General features: G+C 57.4%; 1 protein-coding gene across 6 annotated transcripts in view; it reads right to left on the bottom strand.

The window, feature by feature from the left end:
* Positions 1–6307: 6307 nt before the first annotated feature.
* The window catches only part of TOM1L2 (target of myb1 like 2 membrane trafficking protein), a 120761-nt gene continuing 108625 nt past the window's right edge, over positions 6308–18443 (bottom strand). For 5 of the 6 annotated variants that reach the window (XM_006939908.4, XM_006939909.4, XM_003996345.5 and 2 more), the window contains 3 exons: positions 13409–13468; positions 11498–11534; positions 6308–10437 (listed from right to left, as the gene is read on the bottom strand). In XM_006939908.4, coding sequence (XP_006939970.1) covers positions 10283–10437; positions 11498–11534; positions 13409–13468 — 252 coding nt within the window. In that variant the 3' untranslated portion in view covers positions 6308–10282. The remainder of the gene's footprint in view (positions 10438–11497; positions 11535–13408; positions 13469–18443) is intronic. The other variant, XM_006939912.4, reaches the window with a different exon arrangement.

Raw genomic sequence — 18443 nt, 5'->3', positions numbered from 1 at the left:
GCCCAAGGATCTAGATGAACTTCTGCTGGGGAGCATAGAGGGATCTGTGTTCTCCCCAACCATCTCTCATCTTGCCCCCCTACCCAGTCCCTTACCACCCCAAGCAGGAGCCAAGCACCCAGGAGGCCTTGGGAATCTGGTGACTAACCTGAAAATTCTAACAGTCCTTCCCAGGGAGAGGAGTGGGGAGAAGAGCGGCTACTGAGTGAAGCCTATGAAGGCCACATTTTCCAGGGGCACCTGGGAGGTTCAGGTCACGATCTTACGGGTGTCGGTCGTGAGTGATCTCACGGTTAGTAGGTAGAGCCCTACATAGGGCACTGACAGCTCAGAGTCTGGACCCTGCTTCAGATTCTGTGTCTCCTTCTCTCTCTGCCCCCCCCCCCCCGCTCTCTCTCTCTCTCTCTCAAAAATAAATAAACATTAAAAGAGGGGGGGCACCTGGGTGGCTCAGTCAGTTAAGCATCTGACTTCGGCTCAGGTCATGATCTCGCGATTTGATTCATGAGTTCGAACCCCGCGTGGGGCTCTGTGCCGACAGCTTAGAGCCTGGAGACTGCTTGGGATTCTGTGTCTCCCTCTCTCTCTGCCCCTCCCCCACTCACGCTCTGTCTGTCTGTCTCTCTCTCTCTCTCTTTCAAAAATAAATAACATTAAAAACAAACAAACACCTTTTTCCAGAGTCAGGATGCTGGCCTGGCTTTTCACCCGCTTGCTTAGTGACCTGGAGCCCTTCCACTTTTCTGAGTCTCGGGCTGTTGGATTGTGAAATGAGAATAACCCTTCCTGCATCACTCTGCAGAGGCAGGTAGGGTGTGTTGGAGTCATCATCACAACATACCTGCCTCACCGTTCTTTAAATGAATTTACCGGATATGTAAAGAGCATGAGTCAATAAATATGCATGCCGTAACTGCAGGAGTTAGGAGAAAGAGGGAAAGGCAGGGTCAACAGGAGACCTGCAGCCCAGGCCAGAAATGCCAATTGAAATTGAAGCCCCTGCCATGGGTGATAGTTGGGGTGGGGGGTGCTTTATACCTTTGCAACCTAAAAGACAAAAAACTTTGCTTCACAGCCTTACGTTGCCAAGGGCAATTCTCAAGGTGAGAGTGAGGAAAGACAGGATGGGGCTCCGCAGTTCTCAGGGAAAGCTCTTGGTGGCTCCTCCCCCTAAATAGCTTGAGACTCCCAAACAAGCCCCCCAGACCTCTCTTGGCTGGAGTGATCCGAAGTCACACAAGGAAGGAGTGTGCCAGGGCACGGAGGGGCACAGCCGTGGTGATGTGGTGATGCCCCCCCACCCCCACCCCGTCCTGGTGTGTCTAGGAGGGGCAGGGGTCCCAGCCTGGCCGACAGTGATGCTGGCAGGCTGTGTCTGCACTGGCAACAATCTTTGGACGCTTACCGGTGTTAACCCATGTTTTCCTCCCAACAATCCCAGGAGGACGGGGCTGTAATTCCCATTTTACAGATGAGGGCACTGAGGCACTGGGAGGTAAAGCGACTTGCCCACGGCCGCACAGCGCTGTCGTCCCTGATTTTCTCAGGGTTTGGGCAGCCGGAGGAGCGGTGCTGGCTCCTCACCCGGGGCAGGGCAGCGGCCGGAGACCCAGGGGAGTTGGGGCGCGGAGCCAGACAAACCCCGCCCCCACGGGCCGGGGCGCAGCCAATGGACGCCCGGCCCCGAGTGGGGTGACTCGGCGTCAGCGCGAAACTCCCGGGAGCCGGGCCCTGGGTCACATGCACCGCGCCCGTTCGACCCGGGGTGGGAGTGGGGCGGGACCGCGGTGCGGGCTGGCAGGGTCTGGGCCCTCGGGACCAGTTGGGCCTGCTCTTTCGGCCCGGCCTCCAGGCCAGACACCTGGCTGGGACTGCCGCCAGGTGTGCGTCCGGACACGGGGGCGGGGCTGACCTGGGACGGCACCGCCCCCTCCTGCCCGGGGCCCCTCCGGGCTGTGAGGCCCGCCCAGCTCCCAGAGGCTGGGTCACCCAGCGGGGCCCCTGCCCGACCTCGGCTTTGCCAACTGTGAAATAGGGGTACCAAGACATTTTGGGCACGGACAGGGCCTCGGCTACTCATCTTGGCGGAGCCCAAGGATGGGTAGAGGGGCAGGCACTAGCGTTGCCAGGGCTGCTGGCACTGTGCAACCCTGGGCATTGCCCAGGAGAATACTAAGACCCCTCCCCATTCCGGGAGTCCCCCTGCAACCCTGCCTGCCCCCATGTATCCTTCATTTCTGCAGTAGCTAAGCTAGCACCTGCTCAGGTTAGGGGGCCAAGCAGCACAGAGCCAGCCTGGGACTCTTTGCTTGCTCTTTCTCCATCTGGACGGCTGTTGACATGGACGATTCTGGTCCTGGATGACCCTATATTCTCATTCCGTGTTGACCTCTGCTGTGCACTGGACAAATTATTTCTAGCCCTCTCTGAGCTTCTTTGGGTCAGCTTTGCCCAAACCACCTCACTAACAGAGGTCACCTCCAGGTTCATCAGTGAGTCATTCAACAGACACTCCACCAAAGATCCGGTAGAACCACCAATTCTGCTGCACCGTGAGGGATGAAGCTGACAGCAGTGAAGAATGGGGGGGGGGGGGCAGGGGGACGTTTTTCCCCTGGGTGCTAACAGGCTATCTGGGGTGAGGCCAGATGTAGACTCAGGGGGAGTCACAGAATGAGGTGGGTTGAATTGGTAGCAGGAAGAGTACATGGGGACCCCAAGACATCATCTGACCTCCACAAGCCAAATCCAATTCTGCGTGGGTTCTGATTTTGAATTAATTGTCAAGTGTGGAAGATTCCACTTAAAGGCTGGATTTCTGGTTTTTCTTGAAAAATGAGAATTTTGAGTAACCCTGGGCTCCACAACTGGGTGCCTTGTAGCCAGGGCTGTGACCTCCCCGCCCCCCCCCCCCCCCCCCCCCCCCGCCACAGTTCCTATCAGCCCCCAGGTATCACACCTGGGCCACTTCACTCATAAATGAGGCATTGGGTTTACCACCCATGATCCCAATTTATAGATCAGGGGAGTATACACCAGGAAGGAGCAAGGACTTGTTCAGGGACCCACAGTGAAGCCTGCAACCCCTGCTAGGGTGCTCTTAGAGAGGGCGTGGGGGCAAGAAGGGGATGGCACCGGGCAGAGGAGTCCACTCGGTTTCCAGAAACATCCCGCTGACCCCCTAGTGCCGAAAGCAGAGATTTTGCTTGCTGGGATGCCTAGGGCCCGGGCTTGGAGGCCCTGACCAGACTCCCCTGAGGGCCACCCAACAAAAATGGGCAGGGGCTTGCTCTGAAATAAAGTGGAATTTCTGGGTGGCTCATGCCTATTCAAGTCCTCTTGTTCTGCCCCTGGTCCCTGGGGACCCTAAGGAGACTCTTTTCTTGGAAAGGAGATGGGTTGGAAAAAAGACTGTCCTCCTCAGGTGCTTTAGCGTGTGACTGGTGAGCAGGGGGACCCTGCGTGAGCCATGAGAAGCCCCACAGTGGTCCCACAGTGCCCCCTCCAGATCTCTGGGGAGGGCACCTATAGCTAGAAAGCAGCTCCTCTCAGGCTGTGATGAAGGGAGACAACCAAAGGTTGAGGAGGAATCCAGAAGCTTGTCTCTGTCCAAGTCTCCACCCCTCAGTGTGTCAGTCCTATCTCTGGCCCTCTCCACCCACGCTGCAGTGACTAATGATGCTTCCTCTATTTTCCTTTTTTTAAAGATTTTATTTTTAAGTAACCTCTACACCCAACATGGGGTTCAAACGTACAACCGGTGGTGCTCTGCGACTGAGCCAGCCAGGTGCCCCGCCTCCTCAGATTTCATCCCTTCTCTGCTAATAGCCTGGTTTCTCAGGGTGGGTTCTGGGACTTTGCTTGAACTATTAAGAAGTACCTTCTCTCTGCTTATGGAAAGTCAGCCAGGGGTTGCAGGCAGCCTTCAGTTAACCACGTGGAAGGGCCAACCCAGAGGAAGCAGAGCCAAGACACGGGGAGGGACAAATTACTAACCAAATCCCTAAGCACCTGGATCCAGCTATGCCTGAAGCTGAACTATCAGAACTTTTCAGTTACAGAAGTCAACAAATCCCTCTTTCTGACTAAATCAAACGTCTTTCTACCACAATGAAAAAAGTTCCAATATGGCATCTCTGAGCAGTTTGGGCCACAAACCACCTTTATCTTGACTAAAGAGGTCTTAACACTGCTTAACTTTACTTCTACATTTCCCAGACTGTTCTCCATAGAACCCCTTTTGAGGAGCAGCTGTTAATGTACTGGGGAAATGCATGTTGGCAAGTCCCTGCCAGGGATCTCGAGGTCCCTCCCAGGAGTCTGGTCAGTTAGGTCAGAGTTGCCTCACCACCCTCTCCCTCCTGTGGCGGGCCTGCCCAGTGCAACTTCACACAGCAGCTCCTTACTCTGGGCCTTGCCTGCTCCCCCAGAGCCTCCTGGTCCTGCAAGCCCTGGAAAAGGGCTCCAGTGCCTCCTGGCTGCAGAATGTCCTTGATTCTGGGAACTGAACCAGGCTGGGAGCTCCCTGAGGGTAGGACTCGAGCAGCCCCTCCCCTCCAGCACCAACCTGGCACACAGCAAACTCTCAGGAACACGTGCTGACCGCGTGTCTTGGCAACTCCACGGTGGTTATCTCAGGGCCAAGCCACTGTCCACAGAGCTCGGGCCTCTTCTGGCACTCACAGTGCCTTGTACAGGGCTGGGGGCAGAGAATGGGCTCAGGATCCACACCTTCTATTCACCGGGACTGGGGACTGGGGGTCTCCCAACCTTCAGAGGCCCACTCCCACACTCCCCTGGTGTGGGAGCCTCTCATTCTCACTGGCCAGAAACAGGCAGAGCTCCAAAGAGCTCCCTAGAGCAACTGGGAGCTGGGTGCTGCCACTTCTAACCTGGGATGGTCCCATTGCGGCCCCCTGTCGTGGTCCCTCCTGCCCTATACCAGGAGGCAGGGCAGCCCCCGCCTGAGCCGCCCTCCTGCAGGGCTGGTGTTCAAGGTGGATGGGATGGCCTCGCCTGCGAGGTCTGAGTTGGAGCGCTGGGCAAACCCAGGTAAGTGCGTGGGTCTTCCCGGCTCTGTCTTTTCACCTGAATACAACAGGTTGGGTAGATGTCTTTGCAATTCTTCCAGGTTCACCTGGGGGCTTGATAAGCCCACCCCACTTCAGATCCTCAAACCCTGTGTGGTGTAGGGATTAAAGGGCTCTCAGGCTCCTCTGAGCCACTCAGAGAAGATGCAGGCACCACGTGGCTCCCATAATGTGCTGCTCAAGGACCCCTGCGCCTCTGGGCCTGCTTCCTGGAGGACCGTGGCCTGGCAGCAAGCACCCAGAGTGGCCAGCTCCCAGGAAAGGACAGGACAGAAACCTTTTAAAACGGAGAGCGCTGGGGTGTGTGTGTGGGGTACTGCTTTTTGGGGTGATGAAAATGCTCAAAAATTGATCATGGTGATGATGCAGGGATCTTGAGGTCCCTGCACAACTCTACAAATAGACTGAAAATGACCTAATGGGACACTTAAAATGGGTGCATTGTATGCTATGTGAATCAGATCTCGATAAAGCTGTTTCTAGAAGGGGGGAGTGGTCCTTGGAGCAGCAGCTTTTAAACTCAGTGTGTGGCGCAAGCTGTCCAGAGGATTCGGTGGATGCCTGCCTGACTTTGGGGAGCCCAGGAGGAGATGGCTCTGGCCTGTTTGCCCAAGGCCTGGATACCTGGGACAGGGCTGAGGGCCTCCCGCAACATGCCTAAGGCCTGGCATAAGACGTAGGAAGAACCACGGGCTCTGGTAGAGCTCGCAAGCAGGCCATGGCAGGTTTCCAGCTGCTACAACCAACACCCCCAAACCAGCCTTGTGCCCCAAGACAGCCAAACTGGAACACGCATGGGGATCTTCCTTTAGCCCAGACTCACCGGCACCCTCAAACAGCCTGGGCATGGGTGAAGGGGGAGTGGAGCAAGCTTCCAGAATGGCTTCCTTTAGCGGGGCCCCTGGGGCAGCCCCTGCTTAGAGAAAGCAGGTGCCCTTGGGCACCTGTGTGGTTCAGTGGGTTACGTGTCCGACTCTTGGTTTCAGCTCAGGTCATGATCTCACGGTTCGGGAGTTCAAGCCCCGTATCGGGCTTTGCACTGACAGTGCGGAGACTGCTTGGGATTCTCTCTCTTCCTCTCTGTTCCTCCAGCTCTCCCTCCCTGCCCCCTCTCAAAAATAATTAACACTTAAAAAAAAAAAAAAAAAAAAAAGCAGGTGCCCAGAACTGGCAGGTCCTTTAGACAGTCACAGTTGACTCCATAGAGATCACAGAGGAACAGTTTGTTCATTTATTTATTGTGTATTTTACATGCAAGAACCCAAACTAGAGAGACAGTATCTGGAAGGAGAGCCAGTGGGTGGATGGACGCGCTGAGCCTCGAGTGCACCGACCCGCCCTCCAGAACCGGCTCTGCCCACAGAAACGCACAACAGTGACAGAACATTAGACTTCCAGGACTGGACAACGAACTCAACACGTCTCTCTTTCAACAACCCCCCCCCCCCCCATCCTGAGACCCTCACAAATTAAGTGCAAACTTTAGAAAACAAATATCCATCCCCCTTTCTCCAGGGGAGCCTGGAGATTTCAGACACGAGAGGAGGAGCAGAACTTCAGGGCTGACAGCTGGTGGCCGCAGGGGCAGCCTGGGTTGGACCCCCATGGACAGGAAGGGCCGGAGACGAGCACTGGGAGAGGCGGGTACCACAGGGGGCATCTTCTGGGGGCACGCACACTCAGCCATGGTGGTGAAGCTGGCTGTTCCCCATGGGGGTGGACGAGCAGAGGGGCCCAGAGTCCCTACAGCACATGGAGGACAGGCTCGTGGTGGGCTGGCTGGGGCCAGGCAGAGAACACGGCACTCCTGCATGGTGCTTTTCCCCTGCTAGCCCACAGTCCTCCAGAAGGCTGGGTCAGACTGAGTTAGAAACGTGTGTAGCAGACGTGGAGACAAAGTGGGGGTGGGCACCAGGAAGGAAGAGGAGGGACAAGAGTGTAGGAGGCTGAGCAACTGTCTGCCCCATGAAGCCGGAGGGGTCCAGGTGCCTGCTGCCACCGCTATCCACAGCCCTTGCCACCACCCTTCCTGTGGGAGGCCCTGAGTGACAGTGAGGGCCCCACAGCTCCCCAGGCCCCCTTGCTCTGGACCCCAGGGGGAGGAAGGGAAGGGCAGTGAGCCAAGGCAGATGGCCCAATCACTCACACCGATGGGGCTGACAAAACAGAAAGACAGGACGGACCACAGACGAAGTCACCCTTCCCTCCGGCCCCAGCCAGCATCAAGCCCTTTCAGCTCAGAGACCCCTTGTCCCGTGCCGGCTGATAAGCAGGCGGGTCACCTCTCGGCCTGGCCCCAGTCGGCCTGCTCAGTCCCTGGGAGGGGGGCTCCCAGGCAGGGACTGCTCTGGGCCAGGCTGGCCCAAAGCCCACTAGTGTGCCCTGGGTCAGCTGCCCACTGGCCACAAAAGTAGGCAGGAAGAAATGGTTAGTTTTCTCATCTCAGCACACAATGAACACAGAAAAGGTTAAACACATTCCCAAGAAAATATTTTGACAAAATAAATATTTTAACCTATAATCAGGTATAATTAGTGCTTATAAGGAATCCCAGCAATAATTTAGTGTAATTAAGTACATACTGTATCTGTGATTTCTAACACTTGTGGAGCGGCTGGTGGCTCGTGAGGGTCTCACTCTCCCGGGGGGTAGGCACTGGCCAGCTTTCCTGCCGGAGCTCGGCTCCCTTCCCCAAGCAGGGAGCCTGGGAGCTGTGCTCCCCACATGGAAGGGAACCAGTGGTTGAGTGGCCTAGGGTGCCTGCAGGCCGCAGGACAGAAAGGGCTGAGCAGCACCCCCTTAAGGCCACCTGGGCCCCTGCTTGGCTTTTTGCGCGGGCCTCGCACATGTGTCACCACAGCCTCCAGGTAGGGGCAGGCTGCCTCTGGACAGGACTTGTCGACAGGAAGGGAGCCGCAGACTGGGAAGGCAGGGGGCTCTCCCCTGTGTGAGCCAGTGCCTTCCTGCCAGCCCACAGGCTCCATCACCATCTGCCGCCCAGGGGCGGCCAGGACTCTCCAAGCCCTGCCTGGAGTTGGGGGGCAGCTCTGGACTGTGGGTACTAAGAGCAGCTGTGCTGGGTTCTCCCCCAGACAGACACAGGCCTCGACTTTACTCTCTGCCAGGAGCCTCCTCTCCCCTTGGGCCCTTTAGGCTCCTGCTCTTGGGGGGACTTCTCCTTCCACAAGGCGGGGATGCTGGCTCTTCCCTCAGAGGCTGCCGGGCTTGGCCACGGAGGGAAGGGCCCCTGGCCCTGACAGAGACCAGCGCTCCAGGCCACCGGAGGGTACTAGCTGGGTCGCTAGGTGTAATCAGACCATCCCAGCCACCTTCTCGGCAGCTCACGTCAAGCCAGCTGACTTAAGACTTCCTAACGTCCAAATAGGCAGACCTCAGGGGTCTCCGCCTGTGAGCAATGTTGACAAGAGGAGGAGAGGACCAAGGGGTGAGGGGGGACAGTAGAGGCGTGGCACTGGCTGCCAGGGAGGGCAGGGCTGGAGTCAGGCTGGCTGAGCCCTGATCTCTGAGGGGGAGTTTCCTGCACGTCCTCTGAGGAATCGGGAGTGTGACACCCCCGGCTGGTCCTGCCAGGAGGGCCCCCAGCCAGACCCTGGACCAGGGCACAGGGTTCTGGGCTAGGCAGCGCCTCGCTCTCCACCAGAGGTGCTGGGCCGTGGCCTAAATGCTTCTTCCAGAGCCTGAGGCACTGGTGTTGGCCTGCGCCCAGCCCGGCCTCTTGACCCCACTCCGGCTGCCAGGTGGGAAGGGCTGGCCACGCCACAGCTTGGGAACACGTCTGCCCCCGATACCTGGGCAGCGCCTTCTGGAACACTGACCCGGGCCCCGGGGACTCACGGGCTAGCTCGGAGCAGCTGCCGCAGCATTTTTCTTTTCCTGGCCAACCGCGGCACAGGGGCGGGGCGGGCTGCACCCTGGACCGCACCGAGCCTGAGCGTCCTGCCCACGGCCAAGAAACACCCAGTGACGGGAGCAGGTATCCTCAACCCCTAGCTCTCAGCCCCAGGCTGTTAGTCTTCTAGGTTGGCTTGGAGAGAGGGTACAAATCAGCAGCAAGGGGGGTTGGGGGCAGGGAGAGGTCAGGCTGTCAGGACGTTCTGTGGAGGAAGCGGAGAGCACACCAAGGAGCAGTGCAGGGACCCTAGGGTCACTCCAGCCCCTTGGTCACTGGATCTCCAAATATGGTGCAGAGCCATCTGCTCCTGGGCCCTGGAGGTAGAGGCACAGAGGCTGCCACGGACCAGGCCAAAGCCCCGAGCCTGGTGTGCTCACAAGCCCACCAAGCTTTCCCAAGCAGCCAGAGCAATTCCTCCCCGTGCGGGCCCCTCCACAGATGGGGACGTGGGGCAGTTTGGTTTACGGTTGTGTGAACTCTGCAAGAGCTAACCCGTGTGCCTCGTGACCATCATCCGTGGGTCGCGTGCCGTCTTTGCAACTGCCTTTGGCTCTCCCTCTCCCTAGGTCCATCAGGGACCCCTCGCTCCCAGGCTCAGCTGCTAAGCCAGCCTGGCGTGGGCCCGGGTTAGCAGCTGAGCGATGGAGAGAGGGTCAAGAGGGTGAGAAGCCTCACACAAGGGCACCCACAGAGCCTTCTAAAGTGCCGAGCACGCCAAGTGCCACAAGGTGACACGCGTCAGGGAGCAGCATTCCAGGGAGACCAAGCCCATAGGTGCAGACAAGCCCTTTCTGGAACAGGGGCATGGGAGCGTAGGCCGGTCCAAGGAGACCCACTGAGTCAGGTAGGGGCAGGGCACAGGGGGGAAGGGGCTGGGGTCGGACCCCCTTCTCTGTGGGCAGGAACCGGAGGAAAGGCAGTCCAGGTGTCTCCTCAGGAAATGGTCCCACGGGGACTGCCCTGCCTGGGGCTGGGTCCCACTGCCTGTTCTTCTGGGGAGGACACATGGGTAGAGGGAGCCTGTGGGCCAGAGGGGGGGGGGGCAGGGGAAGAGAGCCTCTGGCTGCATCGATGCTGTCCCACCACCCAGAGAGAAAAAGGTGGCTAAAGCTGGTCCTGACTAGTGGGAGGCCTGGGAGCAAACACAGTGGCGTTTCCATGGAGACACAGCAGCACAGGACCGAGTGAGGACTGGGGATGGGAGGAATGGCCAGTGCCTAGTGTGGACCGGGGGAATAAGGAGTGACCTGCCATCTGGGGAGCCGAACCGCAGCACAGCTCACAGGGCGAAGAGGGCATCCTCTGACCGCTCAGGCTTCTTCCGACCGGAGGGGTTTGAGGCTGGGGCCGGGGCCGGGGCCTCCCCTGGGGGCGAGGGGAGGTTGGGAACCATTTCAGCAGCTTTGGCTCTTTCTTCGAGGAATTTATCGAATTCTGCAATACAAAACCAGGGCAAGGGGCAGCGTTGGTAGGAGGCTAGGCCCACAGTGAGGCTCTAACCACCACATCTCACCTGCTCCCCTCGGAGCCCCATTCACTGTCCCCACCCTCAGCACATTAGCCTGGGCTGCCTGCCAGGGAAGGAGGGAGGCAGGGAGCGGCAGGGGAGCAGCCAGCCAGAGCTAGGGGTGCTTCTGGGCCGTCTGCTGCCCAGAGACCCAGGCTTGATTTCCCCCTCTGCCGCCTCCAGGGCAAGCAGGAAGCCTGGCTACCCGCAGATGGTACAGGGGGAAGGGGCAGGTACGATTCCAGCCCCACCCCTCTAAATTGGGGCTTTTCCATGCACCAGATCAGCACTGGAGGCAGGGCAGAGAAAGTTGGAGGGGCAAGTCCCCACTTAAACTTGGCAGAGAACATCCCCCTACCCTATGCTCATCCTCCAAGCAAGGTTCTGCCAGTGGAGGGGGTCTGACCAGATGGTCTGGCAAAGCAGGGAGGAGGCAGTGCAGAGGGGAGAGTGGCAGGAGTGGGGGAGACAGGAGGAGCAGGGGAGAGAAGGAGAGGGCGAGATGGGGGGGGGTTGGAGGACCTTGATGGGAACTTCCCTACCCGACCCGTCATCCACTGGCCCCCCAGAAGTGGGGTCCCAGAACGCCAGGCCCGATGAGTTCCCTATGCAGCCCTGGGGACTGCACAGCATGTCTTGTCTCTCTGCTAGATTAAGAATTCGGGGGTAGGGACAAACTGATTAGGCTTGCAGATCTGGGGGTCACGCTGACCTGGGATGGCAATCGGGACCTACTATTCACTAGCTCTGTGACCTTCTTAAAGTCACATGTTCTGACACTTCCCTCATCAGCACGGGGCCTGGCTGGGACAGAGCAGAGAAGCCCCCGGCCCAGGAGGCCAGGCCAAGCAAGGATGGGCACCGGGAGATACGTTGGCAGTGGAGGCTCCAAGACAGTGGGGTGCCTGCCCCTATGCACCTCAAGAGTCTGGGACAGGGGTAGCCAACAGAAGGTGGGGAGCTGTCAAGGTGCTGGCCCAGTCGTACCTTCACTTGTGACGCCCTCTTCCAGGTCGTCGCCCTTCTGTGGGAGGAGCAGAGAGAGCAGTATTAGGGCCCAGCCTGGGCCAAACCCCCCATTCCCCGTGCCCAGAGCTCTGTGACAGTAAAATACTGCTTGTCTTACTGAAGACACGTAAACTTTTGTTTTCTAGAAAGCAAAAATAAAACCACCCCAAACTCTGTAGTTCTAGGCTTTGATCCTCCAGAAGAACCAGAAAGAAAAATCCAAAAAAAGGCGCAGGCTGGTTCTCTGGGTTTAAGGCTACGGGCAGGACCACAGCAGGCCTCTGGCCACCCAGTGACACTCCCAGAGCAGGGCCCCAAGGAGGAGGCTGAGCCGCGCGCGTGCCCAGGACCCCCTCAGGTGCTCCTTCACTCAGCAGCCACAGGACTCTGGGAACCCGCTGTCCATGCCAACAGCTGGGAACTGCATGAGGCCTGGAAGGGACAGAGCCATGAAGTCCATGGCACAGGGCCGGATACCAAGCAGTATTTGGCAGTAAAGCGCTGTCCGGCCAGAAGCCATGTCCCACGGCCTCCTGTGGCCCAGATTCCGTCACCTGCTGCCGGTTCCTGAGAAGCCATGGGAGCTCGGAGAGCTCTTAACGATGACAGTGGATAGGACTTGATTTCTGTTTGGAGAACGCAGTGGTCACTGGGAACTTACTGCACAGTGATAGGGAAGGGAGCTGGATGGGGAAGCGGACAGGGCCTCGGGCTCAGCCAGGAGACGTGGCTTCCTTCCTGGCCCTGCCACTGATCTGCTCAGCCTTGTCAGACAGGTCCCTCCCCCTTTCTGAACCTTGGGCTCCCCGCCCCCCCTGCCCCATGAGGTGAGGGCCTTGCTCCTTCCTGCTTTGTCTCTGTGACAAGAGCTAGTTCTTTTCCAGGCATTCCCTTGGGAAAAATACAACGTGTTTTCTTCCTCCCCTGGCATGGCACCTGGGTGCCTGCCTCGCTGGGCAATGAGTGTCTTCAGAAAGCCTGGCCTTGTGGGGAGGTGGCCCGGAGCAGTGGGAGGCCCTACCCTAGTACAGAAGGGGGCCAAGTCGGCAACCCACTGCCAGCCAGGCCAATCCTGTGGTTACCGATGCTCTGCTCTGGGGACAAGGTCCCCTGAAGAGGTGGCAGCTAGGAACAAGAGATGAGGAGTCTCTAGGACTAAGGGAGAATCTGCCCAGCCCATGACCTTGGGCAAGCCACTTCCCCTCCCAGAGTGCATTTCTTTGTCAGCCCCCCTGGCCAGCAACCCCACTCTGCCTCCCCTGCAGCCGCCTGAGAGGGAAAGTGCTTTGTAAGCAGCAGGAGGAGGGACCAGCCCCTGCAGCCCTCCCTTTCCTGGGACCTGCTGCCATCTGCAGCTGCGTGACGTTCTCACCTTCCTGTCCTAGCTCTGCGGGTAGAGACAACAGTCTCGAGGGTAAGGGTTCTTTTAAATCCAGGATACCAGAACATACTGGGGAAGTGGGATGACAAGTAAAAAATAAAGAAAAACGAGAACAAAAACAAAAGCGAAAACACCAACCAAAAAAACCCCACAAAAAAACGAAACACCTGGCTCATCTCTGTATATACAGCTTACAGTGAAAAAGAAAAAATAAAAATAAAACCCACAAAATCCCCCCCAAACCCAAACAAAACCCCAAAGCAAAAGAACCCAAGCACACACACACTAGATACAGAAAAGTAACCGGAGGCGAGTGTGTGTGGTTTCGGAGCCAGCCGGAGCCCTGCCTGCCGAGGCCCCGGGGCCGCGCGCGGAGCAGGTGCGCTGGGCCCAGTGGGCTTTCCTCCTCTGCCGCCCCAGTGGGGAGCAGCCCCTGGCCCCGGGCCTGTCTTCAGAAGCACCTCTGCCTTGCCACGCCCCACACGCAGAAGAGAAAAGTCGAGTCTCACCAGGTCCGTCCTGAGCCACACCTCAATGTCGTCCATGACAGAGGGCTGCGCAACGGGGATCTATGGAGGCGGCAAGCAGCGGGTCAGGCAGCCCCACAGCCCGGCGAGGAGAGACAGAACACCGAACAAAATAAATCGTCAAAAGCAACCCCAGAACGAAACCAAAACGTACACAGAGCAAAAAAAACACGTTGGCACGGCAGGCGCGGGCAACACAAGGCAGCCACACATGAAATGGCGGGTGAGGGAAGCAATGAGGTGGCCAGTTCTAAGAAGCAGGGCTGACCGGCGGGCGCTGGGGGGGACGGGGGGGGCAGGGGGGGAGAGGAGGAGGGAGGGCAGCAGTACGCATTCTTGAAATGGATAACTTTTTGACTACTCTCAGCCCAGGGCTGCAAAGCACCTGCTCATCTCAGGAATGCGCCGGTCCCACAGGCTGGTTTTGAACTCATCAGGTTAGGACCCTTGGAAGAGTCCTGCCTACCCGCCATCGAGCCCAGCCCCTGGGAGTGACTGGAGGAGACACCAGGAAGCCCCTGATGCCACTGGGGATCCCAGGTGGCAGTCTGCCCGGAGCAGGGGGTGCAGGTGGCCAGGCGGGCGCTGAAAGTATTTCGGAATGTGTCCCAGTGCGTCTCTGAGTGGGAGGAGGGGAGCACCGGAGCCTGGGTGTGGCCTGGCTGACAGCAGGCGGGCACATCTCACCACCAACACAAGCGGGCAAAGCTGGGGCTTTGATGACCAAAGCGACGTTGGGGCTTTAGCTGTCTTTGTCTCTCTTCAGGGGAGAATCACGAAGCAGTCCTGAATGCAGTGGCTCCTTTAGTCTCACCCTGCCTCCCCAGCTCTCAATGGCTGGCTGTGCTTCGGGAGCCAAAGAAAAGTTCAACTGAGAACTAGGGAGCGGTAGCCGGGGTGGGGGTGACTGGGTCCCGAGAAAACAAAGACATGCCTCATGGGTGCCTGAGCAGTCTCCATGCCTGGCCCACCTGTGGAAGGCCTCCGGGGCGGTGATTCTGAAACGTCCATTTGGCTAGAATGCAACAGCGGCTCACAAGTCCACTATTTCTAGAAAATTCTCTACCACTGTGTCTATAGCTGGTTTCCCCCCAGCGTCACAGTCTAGGGTAAGAATACAGTTAAAATAAGCACCGGGAAGACTGCCGTGGTGTTTGCCAAATCTAAAAAATAACATGAGCTTAACAAAGGAAAAGAACAAAGATTTCCTATTCCCAGCCCTGCCCTGATGGGACAAGCCGCTCCTTAGAGACGGAAGCCTGCTGCTGGCAGAGTCGGGGGTGTGAGGTAGAGCGAGGGCCCCTAGGGCGGCCCGAGTGTGCCCCTAGGGCGGCCCGAGTGTGCCGAGCAGGTGTCCCGTGCACACACGCACCTGGCGAGGCCGGCAGCCCCCTCGCTCTGGTAACCTGGAGCGCCTTCACGTATATCGTGCCACACTACAGACCCAGCGTGGGCACCCCACATGCATTTTCATAAAGGCTCAAGCCCACCCCTTGATCAGATTAGGAAGACTCTGTCTACGCTGTCCTTTTATCTCTTTGACTTACTGGGAATCTCGTGTTGGAATGAAAAAACCGTCAAGGAGTTCAAATCACCCTGAAATGACTCCTAGGAACAAGAAGCACAGGATTCTCATTCCAGAGGGCACAGATGCCCAGCGTGGATGTGCTAACAGCACCTAAGGCAGCACCCAACTCCTCCATCGAAAAGAAAGCAGTAAAGGCACGCGGAGTGCGATCTGCTAATTTTACGCTTGCTGGCAGGACTTCTGTCTTGACACGTTCCTGTGACAAGAAGATGCCAATTTTCATTATCTTGATGCTTTTAAGTCAGAAAGCTGGCCTCTGGGAGGATGCGCGCCACGCCAAGTTCCCAGAAACAAAAGCTTGGAAAGTTAGCGGCATCTCCAAAGAGAAAACATGGCCAACCACCGTTGTTGGGAGTGTGTGCTGGGCTTTCTTATACCCACCCAGCTTCAGTCTATCGAGGAGAAATGGGGGTTCGATGGGTAGAGCTTTCCAGTGTGCTGCAGAAGCTTGAAAAACAGCCACTAAGGGGTCATGGGTCTTAAACCTTCAGATACGGCTTTACAATATTTTTGTTACTGCTCAAAAATAAGTCCCTCGAGGCTGGGTATCACGCTCCAGTGTTCTTCTTTGAGGATTAATCTTGAAAGCCAGCACGCTCAGAAAACAAACACTGACATCTGAGAAACTCCTCACCCCCTCAAAAACAAAAATTTCCCCAAAGCTGGATCATGGGAACGCTTTCCTTCCCCCTTTCAGATTCCTCCAAATAAGTAGTGTTTATGGAAGGGCATCCTCCAGGCAAAGCCCCAGGAGCCAGGCTGATGACAGAGCACTGGGCGATGGGTCGGCTGGGCTGGGTTAGTCAGATCCCTGGAGCAGATCACTTTTTTCTGGGCTTCTTTCTTCACTCAGGAGCCCTGGAGTCTCTGCTGTCCTAAGAAGCCTCAGGACTTTGGGTAAAGAGGCAGAGCAGGGACAGGGGGGCTTGGGCAGTTCTTGGCCTCAGTCTCCCCATCAGAGAAGTGGCGTGATGGCTAGGTTCTATTTAGTTTTCACCCCACAGGACTCCGAGCCCCTTAACTTCCAGGTCAGGGTTTCTGTTTTCTAATTCAGAAACCAGGAGTATCATGAACGATCGGAATTGACTCCTTCCAGTATGAAAGGCACTTGGCCTCAGGGCCGGAATCTCCGTGGAACTAGGGGGAGAGCTAACAGTAAAGCTTATACAACACAGGGCAAGGGTTGACCTGCTTGTGGTTGCACACAGTAACTTACCTATATACACCTCCTACCCTGGTAAATCAATGCCTTGAGCGTAGCACTGGGGTAAAGTTCCTTCTAATAATGTGGATGCCACCAGACAGACTCAACGTGCACACTGCTCTCCAAACAGGAACTACGGAAACTGGGAGGGACGAGGAAGCTCCCTCGTCCATGCCGATGGAAGGGAAGGGAGAGGCCTTGGCCAGCCAAGAGGGCACTGGACTCTGTCACTGCCCCGTGGCTTTGGGCACGTCACCAAGCCCCTGGGAGGCCTCAGTGTTCTCATCCGTCAGATGAAGCCTGGCCCAGCTGATCCCTAAGAGACCGTGGCCTCTGACATGCCACGGTTAGAGCACCTTCTTGGGCAACGATTGAAGGCTGAAGGCTAATCCAAGGGTCTGAAGAGGAGTGTGTTGGGGGAGGGAGACAGAAAGGGAAGAAGACGCGAAGTAAAAAAAAAATAAGAGAAAGTTGGCACAGGACCACCCTCCAATAAAGGCTGGCGCATACGGGGCTGGCTTGGCTGAGGCAACGGTGAGACGCGCCCACCCATCTTCAGGGTCCAAAGAGAAAGCGGCGTGTCGGGGGCCAGAAGTGGCAGATGTTGACGTGGGCGCTGGGTGAGCTGTCTGCCGTGCGCTGACCCTCACTTGGCTCCACTTAGGGGGCGGCAGGTGGGGGGCAGTGGTGCCACCGGCTCGGCCACAGCCAGTGCTATTTGTGACTCTGGGCTTGCTGTGTCGGGGGGTCTGCCGGACCGGATTACGGCACCCCTCCATGCATGGGCTTGGGCCGTAGCACACTCCTACTACTAACCTACTTCTGCTCTTGTTGGGACCGACGCTCGTTCTTCTCAGGGGATCTTTCTGGCTGCATCCTGCTTATGGCCGGGGGCGGAGGTGGGGGGGAGAGGGCAATTTCCCAGCAGTCTCCAGGCAGAGCGGCTCATGACGCTGCTCAAGGGTCTCTTCAACTGGTAATGAATCTGGTATTGTCAACTGTGGTGTTGGGAAGTCTAGACCCCTGAAGTCCCAGGAGAGCATGGGCCCATTTCACGGCCCCCAACCCACGGGGAAACCTCAGAGTCTGATTTACAACGCAACAGGAACACTTTCTGAAGAGCTCAGGTGTGCTATTTCACGAGGACTGAGAAATCCTCCCTACAACATGGTCCCCCCAAACATGAGCCGCAGCCTAAAAGCCCTTCAGCCTTACTCAATAGTACAAAAAGTTTCCAAGTAAAGAATTTGTACTTGGGGGTTTGGAAGGGCTCAGGGCTTCTACACTATGGGAAATAAGGCAAAGCAATTAATATACATTGTTTAAAAGAAAAAAAAAAACACTGCAGTCAGGCAGGTGAGATACCAGGTTAGCTGTTAGTTGGGTTTGTTTCTGGAAAGTCGGAGACTGGAGCTCTAGTGGGGGGCGGGGGGGGGAGGGGATCTTGTGTGGGCAGAGGCAGTTGCCACCACCAGCTGCTAATGCCACACTCAGGGTAGTTTGTTTGGGCAGTATCCTTTTTCGCAGGATTAACGGGCACAAGGACACACGGCTGGATCCTCCCAATTTGGAACTGGCGTGGACATGGTCTCCAGGAGTCCCGCTCTAAGGTCACCCACACATGAGGACCACAGCCCTAGCCTGTCTCTGAAGTAAATGAGGGGCCTGGAGAAGCCTGTGTCTCTACGAATGGCTTTGGGGTCGCGTGCAGGAAAAGAGCAGTATAAAGTGCCTGCTGCTGACGGATGGAGGAAGGCTGGCCCCACCCGAGTGGGGCTGCGCGAAGGTCCCTAGCTCCAAGCTGGGGTGGTAGGAAGATACCCCCACCCCCTCGATTCTGATGGCTCTGTGCGGCCCCTGCATGTTGGCCACACCTTGCTCAGACAGGTGACCCCCGCCGTGCCACCTACAGCCTCAGACATGCTGGCCTGCCCGAACGCCCCTCCGCCGGCCACAGCCTGGCCCGGGTTCCAGGGGTCGGTTACGCTTCTTCCCCAGTGTGTGTCTAGTGTCTGCCTGGCTCCACCCCGGAGGCTGATGCCTGACTGCTTCCATCGTCCCTCCCTCTGTGCACCCTCTCCTGCTCCAGCCCTGCCACACACGCAGGCACGCACAGACCTTTGGTCTCTATGTTAGAGGTGCTAGGCGAGGACGGTGGCTTCATTAGAAGCGTAATCATCACGCCGAGGCAAGTGGCCCGGAACGAGGTCACCCTCTCTCTCTGT

The sequence above is a fragment of the Felis catus genome, chromosome E1 (genome assembly GCF_018350175.1).
Source record: "Felis catus isolate Fca126 chromosome E1, F.catus_Fca126_mat1.0, whole genome shotgun sequence".
Lineage (NCBI taxonomy): Eukaryota > Metazoa > Chordata > Mammalia > Carnivora > Felidae > Felis > Felis catus.
This window is presented reverse-complemented; position numbering and strand designations above follow the sequence as displayed.